This window comes from Colossoma macropomum, unplaced genomic scaffold, assembly GCF_904425465.1.
Source record: "Colossoma macropomum unplaced genomic scaffold, Colossoma_macropomum, whole genome shotgun sequence".
NCBI lineage: Eukaryota > Metazoa > Chordata > Actinopteri > Characiformes > Serrasalmidae > Colossoma > Colossoma macropomum.
In genome coordinates, this window is record NW_023494793.1 from 19,177,441 (window position 1) to 19,200,856 (window position 23,416).

At 38.8% G+C, this 23,416-nt stretch overlaps 1 protein-coding gene across 1 annotated transcript; it reads left to right on the forward strand.

The window, feature by feature from the left end:
- The first annotated feature begins 1,466 nt into the window (after positions 1-1,466).
- inka2 (inka box actin regulator 2) lies at positions 1,467-16,179 on the forward strand. Its single transcript, XM_036578014.1, has 2 exons — positions 1,467-1,960; positions 14,445-16,179. Exons 1-2 carry the CDS (start codon positions 1,898-1,900, stop codon positions 15,567-15,569), a joined length of 1,188 nt encoding a protein of 395 aa, XP_036433907.1. The 5' UTR covers positions 1,467-1,897; the 3' UTR covers positions 15,570-16,179.
- Positions 16,180-23,416: the final 7,237 nt, after the last annotated feature.

Below are 23,416 nucleotides of genomic sequence, written 5' to 3' on the forward strand. Positions count from 1 at the left end.
GTTGACCAGTGCCTATAGTTTTTGAACCACTGAACTCTCTTGGATACATCCATCTTTGTAATGAGGGGTTTATGCACTGAAACTCTACTATAATGTTTGTGCAGTTGTGGACAGACTGTTCCTGCTCATACAGTCTGATAATGTATCGCACTGACATACTCAGTAACCTGAGGAACAGCTACTCTTACATATCGCACTAATGCACAAGGATCACGCTCACTGAATGCGATTTCACCCTCAAATTCCAACCTTTCACTGATGTGTTTAGATCTAAAAGCCGATGTTACTTTAGTCACTGTTTATACTAAAACACTAGCCAGCTGAGTGTGATCCGTGACTCAGTAATGAATCCTTTTTCAAAGTCACTTAGATCTCTTCCACTTGCCATCTTGATCCGAAATCGAGGTCAACTGGGCCTGCTTAGCATTACACAAACACCAGCATTATACTTTATTAGCATTGTGCCACAGAGCAAGGTATGGTGTTTATTGCTTAATTGTATCATGCAGTAAATCTGTCTGGAATTATCTGCACTGTTATGTTTCTCCACTCATTTATTTAGATATATCCTTTAATTTGTTCCCTGTCTGTGAATGTAAAATATATAGGTTTTATGTTAAACGTCCACTATGTGTTGGTGTGTCTATAAAAAGTAATAAGTTATGACAATGATGATGATTAAAATAATGTTGAGTAATAAGGTTAATTAACTTTAAAAGGCAATAAAAAGGGAATGCATTGTTAGTATATTCAATAATCTCAACAGTTAGAGATGCACAATGATATCGGCTAAAATATCTGCATTTTAGTCATTTGCTGCATCTTTAACGCTACAGAAATGTGCTTTATCTCTCCATAATGCTAATCCAGGTGGTTGAAATCTCAATTTCTACATTTTCTGTATTGCTGATATATCTGCATGTATCGGCAGATAAGTGCATGAAAAATCAGTGATCAGCATTTACCCAGAATGTCCATATCAGTGCACCCTTAAAACATTAAAGTCATGTTAAATTGCTGCAGGCCCTGCATTTATGAAATATTTACTGTCAAGACAGGATGTTAGTCTAAAACTGACTGCCCAGAGACACAAACTTGTTATATCATGATTATTTCACACTAAATCTTTATTATTTAGCACATTAAAATGCTCATGTAAGAACATCCAGCAATTTGCTGAAACAACACAAAACATTTTGCTTGTTGTTTATGTTCAAACTGCAGAGCTACTTTCCCACCAATCAGAGTATCCAGTCAGAGTGAATCTGTGCATTCACTGGACATAAAGCTGATTCAGTGGACAATAGGGACACCTCTATTCTTATGGATGAATCCCTGCTGAAGTGTCCATTGATCATCTATTGACTACTGGAGTTAAAGCTCGTTCGGTTTTGTACCCGCAGAGCCGTTAGTTAAACCCCTTTTTAAATCCATCCTGGACAGTTCAAATGAAGTCTGGACGCCACACGTGGAGTCAGATCTCAGCGGTTGGTTTGGCTGAACACAACGTTAACAGCGGTGGACAGGAAAACCTGAGACTTTCTCAGTCACAGACCTGAGGGGAGATAAGAGAGAAATGGCTGAGCTCTGACCTGGAAAGTGTCAGTGAGTTCTCTCACAGTGCAGTGAAGGTCCGGCAGCGCTGCGCTCCGGGTCTCTCAAATCTCCGTGTTTGATTTGAAGTGACTGTCTGAGGCGGAGTGAAGATCACAGATTACACTCTGCACTTCGGCTCCTGCTATCAGTTAGGTACTCGAGAGAAGCTGAGAGGAGACAGTGTGCTCTACAGACTGACACTCGGTTCCTACATAAACGACTTCAGCTGGACTTGGTGGTTTTAATGGGACGCTGTTAGCCGTGTTAGCTCGTTTTAGCTCGTCATTAGCTCAGTTCTGTGATGGAGCGCGTGCCCGAGCGCAAGGACATGGACAACTGCCTGAAACGGCTAAAACAGGAGCTGGTAAGAGTTTCACTGTCATCATATTAACTAAATGTTCATATCTGAAGGTTTCATATGTTCTAAGTATAAATGTGAAGAAACCATGTAGCTAAGTGACTTTTAATGATACATGTAGTCTTTTTGCCAAGTGGGACTATTAAAAAAAATCCTAATTTGATTGTGAATTAAGCTATGCAAATTTCATGTAATTAAATGGGCGCTGTTAGATGTTCGTCCAAGGTATAACTATACAAAACATGCTCACTTTAGACCACAGGTTCCCACCTTGGTCCTGGAGAACACTGCCCTGCACAACTGTAGCATCCCAGCTCTAACGCCTCCACTTTAACTCGGGGCTATGAGGTGGTGAGTTAGATCAGGCGTGTTGGGAGCAGTGAAAATAGTAAAATGTGCAGGGCTAAGTGTTGTTTAGGAACAGGCTGCTGTAGACCAAACACAGCAAATTCTGCTGCATTTTCCTTAATGCACTAAACTTTATGTGTTTAAGAGTAAATCTAGACTGTTTTGACAAAATACCTTTGGGTCGTGTCTTTTTGAAGCAGTGAAGTAAAGGTTCAGGGACCTGTACCCTCTCTAACCTGAAACCTTTGGTTTAGTCTGGAGTTTAGCTTTAGTTTAGTCTGGGGTTTAGCTTTTGTTTAGTCTGGGTTTAGCTTTGGTTTAGTCTGGGTTTAGCTCGTGTTTGGTCATTTGACGCAAAACTCCAGCTACATGCGGCTGTTCAGGTGTGACGCAGGTGCCGCGCGCTGTGTGCGGATTGGAAACGAGGTTTGAAATGCGTGAAGCTGATTGGCTGCCATTCCTTTGACGGACTCTGATGCGTCGTGACGATGCCGTGGCGTACAGCTGTTTAATACCTGCGTAGACTGAGTACAACATGCTCAATCTGCTAAGTCTGCTAATAGTAAAGACAAGAGGGTGTAATAGAAGTAAGTCACTGAAAAAACGTAATCAAGGGTTAGTGAAGGAATCAAAATGACAATGTTAATGACTGAGGGTGGATTCAGCTCATGGGATTGTGTTTGGTCATATGGGGCATGGAGTGATAAATACATTCGTTTATCCATTCTGTCAGTAAACATACATGTATTGTTTGTAACTGAATTAGCCTGTTGCCTTTTACTCAAAAACTCCACTACTAAGCATCAGCTGAAATTGGAAACTAGTTTTTTAATGCATCCCCTTTTTACTTATTGTCTGTAATCCCTGAAATTGTGCCTAGCTATGTGTGCTGGCCAAGATGTGGAGATTTCATTATGTGTGGGGGAGTGGCTTTCATCATATAGAGCGAAATAGAATGGAGTGGAACAAAGGCTGGCTTTGTAGTCCAGTGATTCCCCAAACAGAGTTGGGCTTAAAGCTCCATGACATGTCTGCCTCTGCCAGGCGCTCAAGCTTAAAATGCCTCAAGCGAGTCGATAAAGCACGACTGAAGCACAGAACAGCTCATACACTGAGGAATGAGGCGGCGCTGCTCTTTGGTGATGTAAATCTTACTTAAAGGAATATGGGTTTCCCACACCTAGAACTTCTTATTGGCTCTTATTATAAGTGTGGTCTGAGTCAATGAGTTTACTGCTCTTTCTTGGGAATTAGAAGGAAATTAAAATCCATGGTAATACATCACATCACTGTTGTCGGAAGAAAACCTCATATCTCAATTTTTTGTCGTTTTTCAGTTTTTGACATAGTTTGAAAATGCCTGTTGTCCTTTACATTGTGTGTAAATTTCATGATGAATGGACCAAAAGAAACGACCCAAACTGACTTGTAAAAAAGTCTGGTTCCATTGACTTACATTAGAAGTAAAGTAGGTTTTTTCCTTCTCCTGTAAAGTTACCATTTTGGAGATACGAGGTTTTTTTCCGACAACAGCGATATGCTATAAATATGGCACATCAGGTTGAAAACCACTGGAAGATTTCTTAAAATATTTTATAGTTTACTAATTTTCTTTGTATTGTCTACAAATTTTTCATTCACAAAAACATCAGTTATGAGAAGAAAGAAAAAGATGAGTTATGAGATGCAAGTACACAGAATCTTGCTAGGTTTATGTCCAAACTGCGTAAGGAAGGTTCAGTACATACTGTGATTTAGTGGAGACTCACTGTTAATTCTTTTGGATGGCTTTGCCCAAATGAAAATGACTGCTGGTGACAGCTTTGAGCACAAGAACTAGGGGTCGGTGTGCCTGGCACTACATGCTGGAATTCATTTTAATCTCTTAGTGGTTGCATAACTACATTCTACTGTTGTTTGACTCACCATAAATTGATAGAAAAACCCTCAGTATTCATGGGGATGATCCAAACACTTTTTTTGTCTTTTACCAATCGCTGCTTCCTCAGTAACTCTAAAAAAGGTGAAATGGCTTCAGTAAAAGCTGTCATTGCTGACGCCCTTTTATCTTCAGTCTTTTTGCCTGCAGGGCTGATGAGTCAGTGTTAGCCCAAGTATGAACCCAAGTAGAATAATGCAATCTCAAACTCAAGAGAGACATCTCAACACCCAGTTAAGACAAGCCTCCAGTGTTTACACTATATACAAGGGAAATATTTGGTTAAACATTCCAACTAAAAAAATTTTATTATTATTAATAATAATAGGCCACAGTAAAAATAAAATCCATCCATTATCAGTCCCATCTGTGATTAATGGCCTTCTTTAAACCATTCAGCTTAAATCAAGCCATGTGATGTTAGAAGTTCTTGGGAGTCTGCTGTGTACAGCCTCTTCCAAAATGCAAGTAATTTTAATGAGATGAAAAACTGAGAACGTCTTTGTTTGCTGAAAGTTTCTTTCTCTGTATCTCTTTATCTGTCTCATGTGAAGGAGCAAAACTGGGTCAAATCTTTATAGCAGTTTTTCATGCAGTTGAATTTCAGGCACAGAGCTCAGCATGAACAGCTGGCTGTTATTCCCAACTTTACGCTATTTGGGTCCACAGAATAAACAGAAATATATATTGTATATAGTGTCATCACTTGATAACTCTAGCTAACCTGTCCATTAAGTGAAGCTTTTTTAAAAGCTGTGTTTTTTTTTTCTTAATTCATTTAAACATGAAAGTAAACAACCCAGAGAGTTTTTTTGAAGAGTGTAAAACAAAGAAAAGTTATGATAAGTAGAAAAAAAGAAACAATTCAATATTTTTTCTAGGTCACTGTTCAGATTTAATCAAATTTGTGACATTTTGGTCATATTAAGGCCTTTGTACAAAAAGGTCAGCTTCAGCTTTCAGACGACTCTCAGGTGGATTTGATCTAGTCTTCAGCACTTTTGGAGTCCATGCCAGCTGGAGTGCATGCTGTCATTAAAGCACAAGAGGACAAACCACGTACTAAGAAATTCTGAAATTCAGGGAATTGTTTTCCCCCCCGAGGTCCACTTCTTAATTCATTATTACATGCTCATTTCCCCACCTCTCTTCATCCCTCACAATTAAACAGGCTGTTTTTTGTTATATGTTTAAGACCGATATATGTAATTGGCCTCTGTTCTGATTGGCTGTCCTGTCAGTAAAAATGCAGCATGAAAGGGAAGGGGTGAACTGCTTTAGCCTGAATAGATAGATGTATGTAAATGACATCACAGAAACAGTGCATTCAGAACAGGCTGTTTTTACAGCTTAGACTCCATATATGGATTGTATGGACTGGAGAGTTTTTTAAACTTAAACAATACCTACATACAGTCCTTTACATTATAAAACAATGCAATTTTTTTGTGGACCACACTATGCAGTTTTTTACTGACAATATATTAGAAATATAATTTATTGATGTCTGTGCCTCCCTCTTTCCCCCAGTGTCCTCTATTTTTTAAACCAAAATATGGTCACCGAAATATATAAATCGCTTCACAGTATATCATTGTTGCAGTTTTGAACTTAATAGTGTAAGAGTGTTATCTCCAAATAAACCTCTGTGCTTTGGCCATTCACAGCTGTTCCTTGATGAGTGTTCTGGGGGTGTTTTGGCAAATCAAGGCATTTATAATAAATTTTGTCAAAATAAAGCAGGCCATTCTTTAAATGCGTCACAGATTCACAGATTTCTTTGTAATAAATTCTGTGTATCAGAATTGCAGTCTAGCAATAAAATCTAGCAATAAAATAGCAATATGACATTTGGTCCATATCATGCAGCTCTAATATACAACATATAGCAAAGATATATGTATATAGTACTGATATTGTAGTCAGATAGTCTCCACTGTTGCCTTTCTAAATTTTAAAAGCTTTGTTTCCCATCTTAAAAGGGTATTCTACCTGTTTTTCAAAATTTCTGCATAATGCAATGGTTGAGATGTCGTTCAGTGAGAAGTCATTCAGTTGTTTGATTGTGAAATTTTTAATTGTCGAGAAACTTACTGACTCAGATTTTCTTTACAATCAGAGGTTGCGATGTCTTCAGTGCAAATATAGCTATTTTTTGTGCTATCCAAAATAACCAGTCAACTACACTTCTTCAGCTACTACTCTTCTGAGTTTTATATGTAATATTAATAATGGTAAAATAGAAAAATCAAATAGAATTCCTCTTTTAAGTAAGAAAAAGACATATTTTAAATCACTTTGCTGAATGAAATGCAGTTTCCTTTACATTTCAAAGAGCCAAAGATGACTGTGCAACATTAATCAACAGCACAACAGTAAGCTAAAAACATACTGATTGTTGCCGTCAGATGGTATTCACATGGAAATGAACAGGGCCGTCAGAGAGGTACCAAACATCATTCATTTCTTCCTACTGTTTTTATTCAGTAATCAGTCACCTCAGTCATTACCATCCTTTTAAACATGTGCTTGTGACTGAAGTACTCCCCTTATTCCCCCAAGAGGCACAGTAATTATCATTAAGAAGAACTGATCAATAGGTCTGCTGATTTATTGACCCACTGGTGATGAGAAATGGTCTGTACCTGATGATCTGGTCAGTTCACATGCACAGTCAGGGTATGGACAGTTGAGAAAGAGAGAGAGAAATAGACCCTCATACACGCAAAGTGTGTATGTGTATATTGTGTGTGTGTGTGTGTGTGTGTAAATGAGTAGTGCTGACTAGCTGATGTGAGATTGCTCTAGGGCTGTTACTCACAAACACATCCGTCATGACTTGGATCCCTGCAGTGACGTTTGCCAAACACTCCCGTCTGCCTGAGCTCATCCCAGAGGAGAGTGCAGCAGGGCAGGCTGGTGATGTCATACAGACAGTTACAGACCAGCTTCTATTGAAGTTCCTGGTGATTATTTCTCTTAGAATATGCATTCATTTGCTTATTAAATATCTTGTCAAAATACTGCCCCATTTTACAAGAACATGTGGATATCACAGCGATTCTATCTATCTGAAAAGAAGAAATACCCATTCATAGTCTCTTAGCCCAACACTGATTAGATTAGATTAAATTAGATTAGGTTAGATTAGATTAGATTAGATCAAATTAGATCAGATTAAATGTATTGTATCTTCATATTTTACATGGTATAAAAGGTTAAAATCCTATGCACAAAGCTTCTGACAACACTATGGTATTTAAAAAATGAATGGTTATTGATATTATTATTAGTAGTAGTAGTAGTAGCAGTAATAGTAGTAGTAGTAGTAGTACTAGTAGTAATAGTAGTTCTGGTAAGTATTATTATTAGTAGTAGTAGTAATAGCAGGGGTAGTTCTGGTAAGTTTTATTATTCATAGTAGTAGTCGTAGCTGCAGCAGCAGCAGCATCAGTAGTAGTAGTAGTAGTTAGTATTATAGCAGTAATAGTGGTGCTAGTAGTGATTAGTAGTAGTAGAAATTGAAGGTTTCATTTCCAAAATGCATTATAGACCACTTTCAAGAATTATCTTTTTTTCATGATGTATGTTGTTGGAAGTGGGCTTTACTCATACAATAAAAATTTGCATGATATTATGATTAATACCACCTTTATTAAAGGAATAAAAATATGTTTTCTGCTATACATCAGCTTTCATTCTTTTCAAAAACCCATATGCAAATTGGTCACAGATGGAAATACAGCATTTTGGAATTAAACTTTTCAGATAGTATAGTGGTAGGAGTAATAGTGGCAGTAATATTGGTAGTAGTATTAATTGGTTTTAATAGTAGTAATTAGGAGTAAATAGTAGTAATAGTGGTAGTAATAGTAATTAGTGGTGGTAGTAATAGTGGTAGTACAAGTAATTAGTAGTAGTGATTAATAATAAGTAATAGCAATAGTAATAGTAGTGGTAGTAGAGGTAGTAGTATTAATTAGTAGTAATAGTAGTAGTATTAACTATGTCAGCATTCTATTCACTGAAAGACCATCATGGCGATCTCACAAACAATTATGAGGTCACAATACCTGCTGTACTATTTTCATATAAATAATAGCAATAATCTCTATCTACCATCTCTATGCTGTTTACTCAAATACTGTCATTGTGGTGTCATAGGCTGCTGCTGTATTTCATTTTTACATTTAGTTAAAATTATTGCTATTGTTAATTATACAAAATACAAAACAAACTGGTTACAGACAAAAATGCCTCTATTTCTCTAAGCATACATTAGCACTTTTGACCACAAGCCTCAGTTTTCCCAAATCGCAGCAGACATCCACATTGATGGCTGACAGCTTCAGCATGTAGACACAGAATTAGAACATAAACAAGACACATACAAGATAAAGAACAGTGTCCTCTGTAAACGATTAACATCAGAACTTAAAGAAGAAGTCTAGGCTTAATATCTTCTGGCAGTATTCTTACCAGAGTTATACACAATGTTCAACCAAATACAAATTATGATAATAATAATAAAATCAAAACCATTTAGGACAACACACAATAATGGTATTATTAGAATTTAATATGAAATATTTTAATGCAATCATAAATTTCACCCACTAACTGCCCATTATCTCTCTGTTCTCTGTTTAAACATATTTTCCAGTTTACTTCACTCAGCCAGCTCACAGACATTACCATGCTGTTCTTTAGAATTCTGCCTCTGTGCGTTTCTGACATTTCCAAACAATACACTCTTTCTCCACAGTACTTGCTTCACAACCACTCAGCTGCCGTCATTGTGATGTCAAAACAATTATGAGGTCATGATGCTGCTGCTGTATTTTCATTGACAGTGGAACCTTTTCTATTTCATTATGACCTGCTTTGCATGCCCTCCGATACTGTGTCCCGCTCGTTACCTCTAAGACATTTTACAACATGCATTTATATTTAATGAACTGTTTCAAATAATACATGGCTGCTCAGGAAAAGGATGTGGATGCTCTTCAAAGCCAATTTGTGTCTCATTTTTAGTCTCTTTTAATTTGGTCTTGTTTGACCACTGTTGTTGTGCTGTTACTGTATTGCTGAATGCAGAGACATTAGGAGTATTGTGATTGATCTCCACTGCAATAATTGTTCTCTAAGCATTCTGTTATTAAGTCTGTCATAATTCTAACATAATCACCTGATTGCCACAATTGTTTTCCACAGTTGTTATCTTTTGCAATCTTATGTTTACATCACAACAAACAGAATGTGAATGGTTTTCATCCATTGGGTTAAGACAAACAGATGTAAATAAAAGAAAGAGGGAAACATTTATTGAGATGTGTCGTGTCTTACAAAACAACACAAGTTCTAACTTCTGATTGATGCTATAACACCTTTAGAGGGCAGTGGTGAGTAATGTTTATTTATTTGAGTTGTGTCTCTCATCTGTTGGGAGTTATTAATTTTGGGTATTGATAGCTACAAAGCAGGATAGCTAATCAGCCAGTTAGGCCACCTTAGGCTTGTACGTAAGCAGACTTAGGTTTGTAATAATTGAATAGAATAAACAAAAAGACAATTGTTAATCACAGTTATTAACATGACAGTTAATCATCATCTGACATTTAAAAAACAACTTGATTTTTGCATCATCACTGTGGGGAATGACACTGCTCAAAAGTGTTAAGGGCTGATGATAGCTTCTGTTTGAGATACTTTGCATTAGGGATGCACAATCAGAACCAGCCAAGAATGGACTTGGCAGATTTTTGCTCAAAATACGAAATCGGCCAACAGCCAATGTATTGTTTTTATTTTTGCGGTTCTACGTTGCAGTTTTATGATATAAATCACAAGTAAGTGCATTCACACTGTTTAAATGTTGTTGCTACAGCTGTACCAAAATGTTGTAGCACTTTATTTGTCCCATATGGAAGAAAAAAATACATATGTACATATATTTGCTCACACTAAAAATATGTGCATTATGTATGCAATATATGTGATGTTTTAAAGTATATGTCATAAATATATTTCACTTTGCCATGTTTTAATATTTACATATATGTGAAACATACATGGACTGGCCACTTCATTAGGTACACCTCCTTGTTTCTACGCTCATTGTCCATTTTATCAGCTCCACTCACCATTCAGGTTCACTTTGTAGTTCTACAATTACAAGCTGTAGTCCATCTGTTTCTCTACATACTTTGTTAGCTGCTTTCACCTTGTTCTTCAATGGTCAGAACCACCTCAGAGCATGTATTATGTAGTAGTGGTGCAGTGACGTGGTGTTAGTGTGTGTTGGGCTGGTACATTTACATTTTACATTTACATAATTTAGCAGACGCTCTTATCCAGAGCAACTTACAAAAAGTGCTTTGTCTATCCAGAGAAAGAATCTTCGCTAGCTACCAATAGGTTAGAGAGAAAGCCAGTCCTGAGCTCAGATACTGCTAGAATCAGAAAGTCATTGACACCTAGTGAAAAAGGGACAGAGTTAAACACAGAACAGTGCAATACAATACAATACATAAGTGCTGTACAATACATTACAATCAATACTTAATTTAGTGCTCATTTATGTGCTGAATAAACAGGTGAGTCTTCAGTCTGCGTTTGAAGACAGCGAGAGACTCTGCTGTACGGACAGCCAGTGGGAGTTCATTCCACCACTTGGGTGCCAGTACAGAGAACAGCCTTGATGCTAGCCTTCCACGCGCCTTGAAGGATGGCGGGTCAAGCCGAGCTGTACTTGAAGCTCGAAGGGCTCGTGGTACAGTTCGTGATTTGACCATTGCCATCAAGTAGGGAGGGGCTGGTCCATTTTTGGCTTTGTAGGCAAGCATAAGGGTTTTAAATCTGATGCGTGCAGCTACAGGAAGCCAGTGAAGGGAGCGCAGCAGTGGGGTGACGTGGCTGAACTTTGGGAGATTGAAGATGAGTCTTGCTGCTGCAGTCTGGATGAGTTGCAGAGGCCTGATGGCCTTCATCGGAAGACCAAGCAAGAGCGAGTTGCAGTAGTCAAGCCTTGAGATGACAAGAGACTGCACCAGCACCTGGGTGGCCTCTCTCGAGAGAAAGGGTTGGATCCTCCGGATGTTGAACAGGAGAAATCTGCATGACCGAGTTAGGTTCGCAATGTGAGTCGAGAACAATAACTGGCCATCCAGAATCACACCAAGACTTCTTGCCTCTACAGACGGGACAATCTGAGAGTTCTCGAATGAGATGGCAAGATCATGATGAGGACCTGTAGTTGCAGGGATGAATAGTAGCTCAGTCTTGCTAGGATTGAGCTTCAGGTGGTGAGCTACCATCCATGAAGAGATGTCAGACAGACATGCTGAGATCCGACTGGAAACCTGTGTGTCAGAGGGTGAAAAAGAAAGCATTAGTTTAGTGTCATCAGCATAACAGTGATAAGAGAAGCCATGAGATGATATTACATTGCCAAGACAGCTAGTGTAAAGAGAAAAGAGAAGAGGACCTAGCACCGAGCCTTGTGGGACACCAGTGGAGAGCCTGCATGGAGAGGATGTGGACCCTCTCCCTCTCCATGTTACCTGATACAAGTGGTACAAGTGGATGTGACACAACAGTGCTGCTGGAGTTTTTACTAACAAAGCTAACAAAGTATGGAGAGAAACAGATGGACTACAGTCTGTAATTGTAAAACTACAAAGTGCACCTATATGGTAAGCTGATAAAATGGACAAAGAGCGTAGATACAAGGAGGTGGTCTTAATGAAGTGCAATTATTTTCATTGAAGAGCAAATCATGTTGTTTTTATGGTGACTCTGGCTAATAGAAAGTAATGGAAAGGTGCCAGTGTGGTCCATGTGTTCATTTACCACACACAGTGTGAGCTTTGGAATGAAAAATAAAGCTTATAAAAATCGGCCATTGGCTAACTAGGCTGTAAATCACTTTTGCCTACACAAGTAAATTATATAAAACATTTGTAGAACATTTCTAATGTTTTGATTTTTCATACACCATTCAAGGGAGCTAATCTGCTTTTAGTGTACAGTGCTGTGCATGTGTGTTGCGACAGTGGTAGAGGCCAGTTGAATTTAGTAGCTCAATATTTTCATGAATGTAATCAGCAATTTCATCAGTATAATTTTGCAGCGTTATCAGTTCACAGATGAAATGATTTCATAGTTGAAAGTCTCTTCATCAGAACAGCTGTATGGACACACACATAAACACAAACCTACTTACTCTCACGCAAGTCTATTCATTATGAGCAATATAAGACATGTCTCAGCCCTTCAAGTTTGACTCACTGTCTGGCCATTTTTCTGTTGAAACTACAACCCCCATCAGGCCATCTTCACTCTCCTGGGTGAAAAAAAAAATCAATGTGATTCTTTATTTGGATGGTCACCTGATTGGCTGACAGTCAGGCACACACCAGAGAGAGAGGGAGAGAGAGAAAGAGAGAGAAGGATAGATAGAGGGAAAGGTAGAGGCATAAAGGAGAAAGAGAGAGCTCAGTGGAATAAGGTAAGGTTGTTTTTCAACTAATGGGCTATATAGCTGTGGCAGTTCAATGATAGAAAGCAACAGAGATGTTGTCGGACGCATGCTGGTTTGCCAGGTTTTAGTGTAACCTCATCTGTTTGATGTGTATAAGCTGTTTTAGGAGAACTTTCTTTTTGTGAGCATCTTAGAATGACTTTTTGCAGAGAACTGATAGAAAAGCACAGTGGCTGAAAAAAAAAGCCTTTGTTTTTTTGGGTTTTTTTTTAACTATTTATTCTATCTGTTCTATTTAAATATCACTTTTGTGCAATTAACTTTCAACAAGTAGTTTTATCAAAATCATTTTAAATTCAAGTGATAAGGTCAATGTAGGAAATTATCCATACTTCATTTGATCAGTCTAGTCAAGGTTACTGTATCAGGACTGTACAGCTTCCACCAAGCCTGAGGCAGCTATTGATCTGTAATCCAAGAGATGCGGAGGCCTTTTTACAGGCAGCACTGCTCGGCTGGAAGTTAATTTATATACACTAAAGGAGAAAGGATTTAACGTGAAAAATAAGCCAATTACTGCATTAAAGACATTAATGAATGTCATTCATTGTTTCATATAATGCCTTATGCAACGCTTGATTGTCTTATTTATAAACAGCTGAAATCTCATGATCATGTCTTTACAGTCAGTCATGGCTTTAATTATTAATGTTGCATTTTTACAGCATTACAGAACAGATTGTGTCACATTGTGTACTTTACGCAAATCTGTCCCACCATAGAAGCAAGATTATAGTTTGAGGTTTTCCTTGATCAAAAGCCATGTGCAGATACGGTTACACAATAACAGGTATGAGATAGACATACAGAGAGAAGGATAAATGCTGAGTAAAAGACAGCACAAGAGATGAATACAAAAGAGAAGAACAGGTGACAGGTGTGAAAAACACCTCTGAAGATGGCTACATTGTCCAGGTGTTATTTTCCCTCATTCTTGGCATGACTCTATGCTTAGGTAAGACAGTGGAATGCCAGTTAAAACCATGTAACCAAAAGCTGGGTCTCGGCTCTTTTGTTCTTTTCTTAAATCAGACCCCTCAGGGGAAATCTGAGCCCACACAGGGATAGCTCACCACCGACCAGATGTTTTGCTTAGGTACTCGAAATATATTAGCATTGCATAGGTGGTAATCTTTTTTGTTTGAGGTTGCATGTTGTCAGTGTTTTACCAAGCTTTTATGGCACAAACAACAGTCTTAGATGTTTGTTACCTTTTGAAGGTGATATATGATGTAATAGATGATGTAATGGTTACTGCATGTTAACCCCTTAAACTATAGCCTTATTGAGTAGTTATTAATCTTACGACAGGAAGGCTTATGAAAGAAATTGATTCAGTACCTACTAAGAAAACTAATACGTAGGGAATTACATATTGGGTCTACATACAGGCTATTGCTGAAGAGGTGGGCAATTTGACAGATATGTAACACCATGACATTTGGAGACATTTTCACAATATACAACACAATATATATATATACTTTTTAATCTGTTGAGTTGGAAAATGCTTCATGATGAGCAGTGATTTTTTTTTCTTGCCACAATATGCTCACAAAAGAACATTGTGATGGATTTTACTGTAATAATGACATAATTATACCTCTACTACCATGTATGTTAAAGGGTTAAAAAACTGATCTCATCTTTTTCACTTTCAGATTTCCATGAGGGAGGCAGGTGATGGTCTTCAAGCTCAGATGAACTCTATGATGGGAGCTCTGCAGGAGCTGAAACTCCTTCAGGTTCAGACTGCACTGGAGCAACTGCAGATCTCCTGCAAAACCACTCAGCTTCCTCCTGGAGCTACAGCTTCAGATACACAGTTTGTAGAACAGCTGGAAAACATCCCGAGAGAAACCAGGAAAAAGGATACAGAGATATCAGAAAGATCACAGAATCATACATTCACAAGGGAATCAAGTCTGTCAGACCTAGAAATGGACCCACCCATGTTCCTCACCAGCTCCCCATTTGAGGACAATAGTCTTGCTCCACACAGGCTACCTAGGAGGCAGGACCCAAGAGGAACCCACCATAGAGGAAGCCTTTGCACGTCTGCCTCTTTCTCCAGCTTTGATGATGACAGCTTCTCTTCGCGTGACTCTCGTGGTTCTCCTTTGGAAAATGCATCTTGCCATTCAGCCTCAAGGTCCACATTTGAGGAGCATCAACCTCCGTTCCACCCAGCAACAATGGCAGAGCTTCAGGGGCTAATGGACACTCTATCACGTGAAGGTCCCTCCATTGACAGTGATTTTTCTCATTACGACACAGACGACTCCAGCGACTGGACATCCTCTCTAATGAGCCATAGCCGAAACAGACAGCCATTGGTGCTCGGAGACAACGTCTTGGCCGATCTTGTGGGAAACTGGCTGGACTTGCCTGAGCTGGAGAGCCGGCTAGCCAATGAAGAAGAGCGAGTAGGAAGGTTGGCTGAAGCTGCCGAGCATCCACTGCGCCTCAGCTGCTCTCAGGAGTTCTGCAGGAGACTCACTCTAACTACTAACATCTTCAAAAAAGTCTTGAGGAGCATTCGACCCGACCGGGACAGACTGCTCAAGGAGAGACCCGGGTGGCTGACCCCAGAGGATGAGGAGGAGGAACTGTTAAAAAGAGCCAAGAAGATAAAGGGCTCCAAGCCAAAAGGAAGCTTTTATAGACCCTTCTGGAAAAGAGATGGTGGGAGAGCCTGGAAAAGTAGGCCAAAACCAGACAACATCGAGGAGATTACGAGTTCAAAAGGGTCTGTATTTGATTATAGCTCTGCAGTATGGGTCTAAAAGCTGATTACAATCAGTGATGATCACACAGAAAAAACTGAGGACTTATTTAAATAAAGCAGATGAGTGTGGAGGCCTAAGAAGCTCAGATAGACTGAAATTATAAGAACTCTCAGTACCAAAGCTTTCGTTATCAACCTTGATGTTTCAAGCACATAGAAAATTTGACTGATTTCTTTGTTTCCAGATCTCAGATTTGTTTTTCCTAGTACTGTACATTCCTCTAAAACTATTCTCTATGTATATCATGTCCTTGCATATGAAAAAGTAATACCACAATGTCTCTGTATATAAGGTCACCACACAAATAGAGTGTTTTTGTAAAGTATCTTTTGGGGAAACAAAAACAAGCTGTCTGTTCCTGCTGAGTCAAATTAACCACTGTCAGTCTGCTCATTGATTTTCTGCCTCCTTAAGCAGGGATGTCAGACCGCCAATCAAATGACCAACAATGCTGATTACCCAGACCTCTCAGGACCTTACACAAATAATCATCCAGACCACCTCTACTCCTGTAGTCTTGCTGTCTTTTATTCTACAGCCAACTCTCATGCAGACAGAGAAAGATGTAATGCTTGTATGCACATGTTGATATTTTTAAAATAAAAAATGTGTAAATGCTGCTCCACTCGTCATGCTCCTCATATATATTGTAACTCTACCCATTTTGGTGTAACTCACATATGCCCAAATGGTGGCTCTATAGAGATATAGACTACTGTGCAAAACTAAGAGACCAACCCTTTGTTTATTAGTTGAAAAAATAAATTATATTAGTATAGTTTTTCTTCTTTTCAAGAGACTTGTTTTCAAATTTTCAAAGTAGGGATATTTTTCCACACATCCAAAGTTCAGTCTTAGATGTTGGTTGCATTTTCTGCTTCACACAATAAAGTAATTCCAAACACATTCAATGATATTGAGGTCTGGACTCTGGAGTGGTCAGTCCATTATTTTGAGTACACCTGAAACTTCTTTGTTTTATTTGCAAATTTTCTTTGTTTTTCTTTATTTCCATTTCCAAGTAAGGGCTTCTTGACAGCTACACATTCTTTCAGACTCAGTGTTGAGTTGTCTTCCCACAGTGGAAGGATGGACAGAAACACCTGTGGATTTTTTCAGATCTGAAGCAAGCTTGATTTTCTCCTACGTAAAGATGAAAGCTTTAGTGATTGACAGTTTTGATGGTCTACCAGGTCTTGCGTGGTTGTTAGGAGTCCCATTTTATCTTTCTCTTTTGATTCTTTGACTTTCCCCTTATACAAGGGGTTTATCTTGTATGTCATCTCCACAGAAATATCTTGTACAAATAACTTATACTTAAGGGTTTTTGACTGGAAATGAAATAAATGAAGGGTGGTCTCTGACTTTTGCACAGTGCTATACATGTAAAAAAAAGTGTTTTGTTCAGTACCTTCAGGACATTATGCCAACAAATGTGACAGCAGTATAGATTTTAAAGCTTTTAGATTTTTTTCAAAGTTAAACCAGTACTGTAGTACACAGATCAAAGACAAAAATCCATTACAAACACAACTTAGGGTAACTTATATTTATTATTTTTTTGAGGTTATACATTTTCTAAGAGTTTTTCAGGCAAAAAATCTCTGTCACTTTTTTCTGGCCAGTATATTATCTAAACTATCACAGAACAATAAGTTTTAACTGTGTGGATGGACAGCAAAAGCTTAGTTACCAGGTCCTTTAGATTGTTTTGAAAAAACAGTTCAAAATACATAAAAACTAAATGACTGTTTCCTATCTGGAAATGTGGTTTCTGCGTGGTTAACATTTACAGTATTTATAATATGTAACTTTGAGACCCAATCAGAACAAGCTATTTTAGATTTGTAAGATATTTGTTTAGCAAAGAGTAGATATACTCTTTAACCATGGGGTCATTAACTGACATATAATACTGTAATACCATGATATATTTGATTTGAATATTTATCAATATCACAAAGAACCACTGTCACTCCTTAATTAGACTCATTCTACGCAATTATCGTATGCTGTATTCCATCACTTTTAAATAAAAAAATGGATAAATCTGCATTTTATTGCCAACAGCTCCTACTGCTACAAAAACCAGTACACTGAGAGATGCGGAGTCGGTTGGTGCTGAACTGCGCTGCTTCCTTTCATTCACTCCTTTTCCTGTATCCTTTAAATCTGTAAACAGGAAGTAGTAACGGTTAACTGTAGAGGCATTTCAAACTGTTGCCCATCACAATGACAGTGTAACACAATGGGAACTTATGGACACACATATTCTGTGGACTTCACCTAATTCAGTGCTTGTACTGTAATGCTGCAGTTCTTTGGAAACCGCCAGCTTTAGACTGGAGTTCAACTGAAGCTACAGTAAGCTGTAAGCACTGACTCTTAGTCTTTTTTGAGCAACCCAACAGCTTCATTATGCGGACGATCTGGCCAAACTCCCTGTTTATGAAATGTTAATTCAGAGAAGAGCGTGACTAAACTATCCAATGACGCCATGAGAGAGGTCAGCACGGAGGCCATCGGCCTAAAAACCAAGGGGCCAGGCTTTGTCTTGGAAGCCACGTGGAAGTCACATTTCCTGACTGAGAAGCAAGAGACCAATCAGGGTCAAGACCATTGCAATCAGTTAACTAACTGCATGGGCAGGGCTATTTTTACCCCTCACCCAGGGAATAAGATGTACAGTGGAATAGCATGAATGTTAAAGGGCCCATACGGAACCTTCCTTGATTTTGTGAAATAAGAGTTTGGTGTAGTAAATAAACATTGTTAAAGTTTCAAAATATACCATTCACTTCTGAGTCTGTATATGAAATTTAAGCTGCAAAAAACAGTCCATTTTGAATTATTTCTTGACGTTACAAAACAAACACATTTACTGAAAACACACTGAGCCAGGATTGGCACAGACATGTTAGATGTGAAAAACTCTTTGATGTAAATTGTATTATTAATGTATCAGTGGCACAGTCTGCCCTTTGATGGACTGGCAACCTGTCCAGGGTGTTTCCTACCTTCCGCCCAATAAACGATGGGATAGGCTTCAGCACCCCCATGACCCAGGAGGATAAGCAGCTTATATAACGAGTGAATGAAAAATCTCACAATCAAAGTAATTCCAAACACAGTAATGTTGAGGTCTGAACTCTGGGGTGATCAGTCCATTGTTCTGAGAACACCAGCTGCTTCTTTGTTTGATTTGCAAATTTTCTTTTCTCAGTAAGGGCTTTTTGACAGCTACACATCCTTTCAGACCCAGATGGACAAGAACACCTGCGTTTTTTTCAGATCTGAAGCAAGAGTGGAGCTTGATTTTCTCTTCTCTCAAAGACAAAAGCTTTAAGTGCTGCTTATCTGAAGGTGACAGTTTTGGTGGTCTCCCAGGCTCCACGGTTGCTGGGAGTTAAATTTTTTGAACTTCAGTTTTGGAAACTCCTGTTTTACACGTATTTTCCCTTGACTTTCTTCTTCCTTATGAACATCTTATATCTAATCTCTTGGAAAATATCTACTGAAAAGTTAATGACTTGTACTTGTTTTGACAGGAAGTTAAATAAACGATGGGTGGTCTCTGACATCGAAGACTTTTTGGAGCTTTTCTAGTGGTCCATTACTAATGAAATGTTCATATCATAGATAGATCAGTTAATATTTTCAAATAGTGTAACAACAATAACAACAAAAAAGGAGTTAGTAGGCTTTTATGACTTTGCTGGTATTTAGAGTTTAACACATCAGCTTTAGTCATACTCTGTACAGTCATTACTGTAGCGCTCTAATAACAGGCTCTGAACACACACCCACATCCACACACGCCTACAAGCAAAAATCAGCCCCCCAGGACAAACAGGTGTGAGGGTCAAACAGAATTCAGCATTACCTTTAAGCATAAATCTCTGATGCCACACTGTGTGGGACTGCGTACATATTGTAGGTCATGCGTACAGCTGTTCACTGCTCTCAGATCCTCTCTCTCTGACTCTGTCTCAGCAGCTGTAGTCTTCTCTCATCTCACGCAATCATACACACATTCAGGTTTAGGGATTGCGTGACCAGCCCACCCCGATACAAGCCACCATGACTCTCTTTCCTTTCTTTCACTATATTAAAAAACCTGCCATCATTATTCAGTAACACTTTATAATAACAAGCTCTAATATATAACTAATTAATTATTATCTAATAGTTTAAGTTTGCTAATTATATCATTTATGCATACAGGGTGCAAATAAAATGGGCTGTGAGTGCATTTTGCAGCACTACATGTTCATTAAAGTGTTTTAGTATAAAGTATAAAGAGCATGTTTTTATCTAAATAATATGACAGATTTCTTTTCCAAACTATTGTTTAAAGCATATACTGAAAATCTTTTTACTCCAAAGGTGCTTTAAACAGCTGAATGCATCGATTGTTGACATTACCACAAGGCGATAACATTCATGGAATTTAGTATTATTTCCAAGGCAGCACTTTCACACATATTGTTCTCCTCAAATTAAACCTACTTAGACCTGCAAAAAAAGAAAACATGCCCATTTGTATTAAAAAAATCTGAAAAGGTAAGTGAGCCCAAACTTCTGAGGGACAGTGTACAGTCACATGCATGGGGGGGCAGGGGGCAGACTTTCTATGCAAGTGTACTGTATATCACTGGTTATGAGTGCTGTGTCATTTGAAAAGCTGGAGCTGGATCCCCCACTGTCCATTATCTGGCCTTTGACACCGACAGCATGAGAACTCCCTTTAAATGAAAATCTCACCCACAAAAATAAACAAACAAAAGCCTGAGTTTCTCCCACTGCATACATGTACAGGCAATATCAGTTACTAATTATAACCTAAAATGACTGGTCAGTCCAGCCGTTCCATCTGTGAAAGAAAGGACATTTTTATTTTGTCTATGTGTAATATGACTGAGATTGACCACTGTGATCAGATGTTATTTTACATGTTATGATCGGGATGGTAGGTCCTAGACTCAACTATGACTCCAGTTACAAGCCTACAGCTCGTGTCAGAAGATGACTAAGTCTCAAAAGCATTCTGTTAAAGTTGATTTACAGGATTCACATTAGAGAACAGCATAAGAATCACTAAATTACAGTAGTTTATGGAACAGTTCGGCACAATCTGCCCAAAGGCAGTTAATGAGTCAAGACATATCTGGCTTGCTTCTTTAGTTTCATATTGCAGCTACAAGGCTGATAACCAAAGTTCTTTTAAGAAAATCTGTCCACTCAGCAGCTATCTTGGCAATGCCGGAGGGCAGTTATTTTCAGTCGTTCCTAACATTGAAGTAAGAAAGGCCTAAAAACTGAAGGCCAAATTACCATATCAGAAAGCTATTTGAAATCACTCTTAAAATCTGACAGCTATCTCATGCATAGTTTGCAGCTTTTGGCTCAATAACACACAAAAAAACTTTTTTTCCAAATTCTGGCTACTGCGCTTGCACAGATCTCCACAACTGAGCCCATGAGGGGGTCTTTTCCTCTGTAACTAGCAAGCTGATTCGCTGTTTTTACTTAAGGGTGTGATTTACTCCCTAAACAGACATGTTGAGTGTTACAAGCTTTCCCATTCGTTTTCGAACCAGTGACCTGTCTCCTTTATAACATCTCTGGTTGAACTTATTACAATAGTTTTATGGCTCTGTATGGGTCTGTTGATCAGAAGGCTACTACTTCTTAATTGATTTTAAAGCACGTTTGATGCCATATTCAGGCAAACTCAAAGTTGTGTGTTCTGGCAATTATCTTACTGAGTGCTGCAGACCCTCACAGCCATGATGTCGCAATAACAAACTTCCTCTCATGTTCTATTGCTTAAGTTTGTCATACTAAGCAAGCCTATATGAGATTATTGCCAGCTCAACAGTTTGAGGCAAGTTTGTGATGCAATTTTATGCTGCTAGTTGGTGGTCATGAGTTTCCATTACTTGTGAACTTCAGACACCAAACATGTCTTGACTCGGGTCTGGCTCTAGCATTTTGGGGACCTGAGCAGGTGTTTTTGGGGGGGCTTGTATCTAGTGTCCCATGTGTATTCCAAACATTTATACATATAAATCTTAAACCAGTTAGCTGTGCTGATGAGGCTAACTAACAACAATGACTTCCACAAGTGGTGCAAAGTATGCATAAAAAAATGGCGATTTTGTGTATTGCTGATGACTGAATGTTAACAGGGTTCTAACAGCATCTCAGTATTCTCTGTCCAGATTGTCCATCTCTTATTTTCTTACCAAAAGCTAAAAATGGCATAACGTTAACACCTCAAAATGAAACCAAAACATACATTCACCTTTTAGATTTTTCTCCTCGTCATCTCATGATATCAAGACATGATAACCCAGTCGCTTTTTCCCCCTCTTTCCAGCATGTTATTAGCCAACTATGTAATTACCTGAAAGTTGTTAGGGGGCCCTCTGGTGGCCCCCAAGTAGAGCTGGGTCTGTCTTGGCTAATAGACTACCTTTGATTTTTCACCTCTTCATCTATTTCTTCAAGAACACTGACCAAAAAAAAGGTTACGTTTCTTCTGGTGTTCTACAGTTTGACAAGCATACTCATTAAGCTTAGTGACAAGTTGGTATGGCACATTGGTTCCACTATATGGTTGTACCAAACCAGGCATGCACATCCAGCCAGCTGATAGAAAATGGGTCAGGTCCTCATCCTCACTGCTTCCAGATCAACCTAACACATACTGATGGATGAATAAAGGATGAATAAAGGATGAATAAAGGATGCAATCTGATTCTAGACCAGCACTACAGTGAGCTGACTGGGAGAGCTACAGGCCGCTGGCTGTGAAGGAAATAGAACTAGACAGTGGGAAATGGATAAAGTACTGCTGTCAGAAAGCCTTGAATAAGCTACATCAGTCTGACTTGACAGGATGTTTGTGTAGACGTAGAAGAAATGGGCCAGGAGATACTTCTTCTTCTTAAGTGAATAGTGCCGTGACAATCAGAGGCTGATGAAGTGATGGTTCTTCCAACATTAAGCACTAGGAGGCCTTAAAATGAGCTTAATCTTGATGAAAGGCATTGTTGTAATAACTAGGTGTCATTTATTGAATGTCATCCCTCAACAGTCTTTCACTGCCCACCTTAAAACTCATCTATTAGATTTGTAGAATAGCTTTCTCTCTTGGCCTTTAGGGAAGGCTCCAAAACAAAACCTAGAAATAACAAAAATATCCTAAGAGGACTTCTCACAGCCAAATCCGATGTTTTGTTTACTTTCACAACTGCATCACATATGTGAACCGCAAATGCCTTAAGGGAAAAATAGGTACACTAGAAAAGGGAAAGGCCAGACTGTCCTGCCCTGCAACACCCCCCATCCCATCCCACCCTAATCCCTTGATGGGCTGGATCAGGTGCATCGGTATTCAATAAAGGAGGAGGACATAAGTGTTGGGTAAAGGGGGCACTAAACTCTGCAAGAAATAGATCTCCAGAAGAATCAGTAACCATTATTGTAGAACAAGGGTTCACAACTCTGGTCCTGGAGGTCCAGCAGTTTGGTGATTTACCAGCTCAAACAGGTTTAGTGGGTGTGGCGAGAACCGAACTGCTCTGGACACCTGCGCTCCAGGACCGGAGCTGTGCACCCAGTTCCAGAACACAGGGCCAGTTTCCCAGATCCAGATTAAACCTTATTCTGGATTTAAAATAATTTCCAAAGGTGAGTCACCATTGGTACTGCAGTGTAGTCCAAGACTAGGTTTAATCTATGTCCAAGAAACTGACTCAGAGTTCATTAATAATCAGTCATCTGAATTGTTGGCCAACAGAACGACGATACAGAGCACAGGTCAAGAAAATCTTATT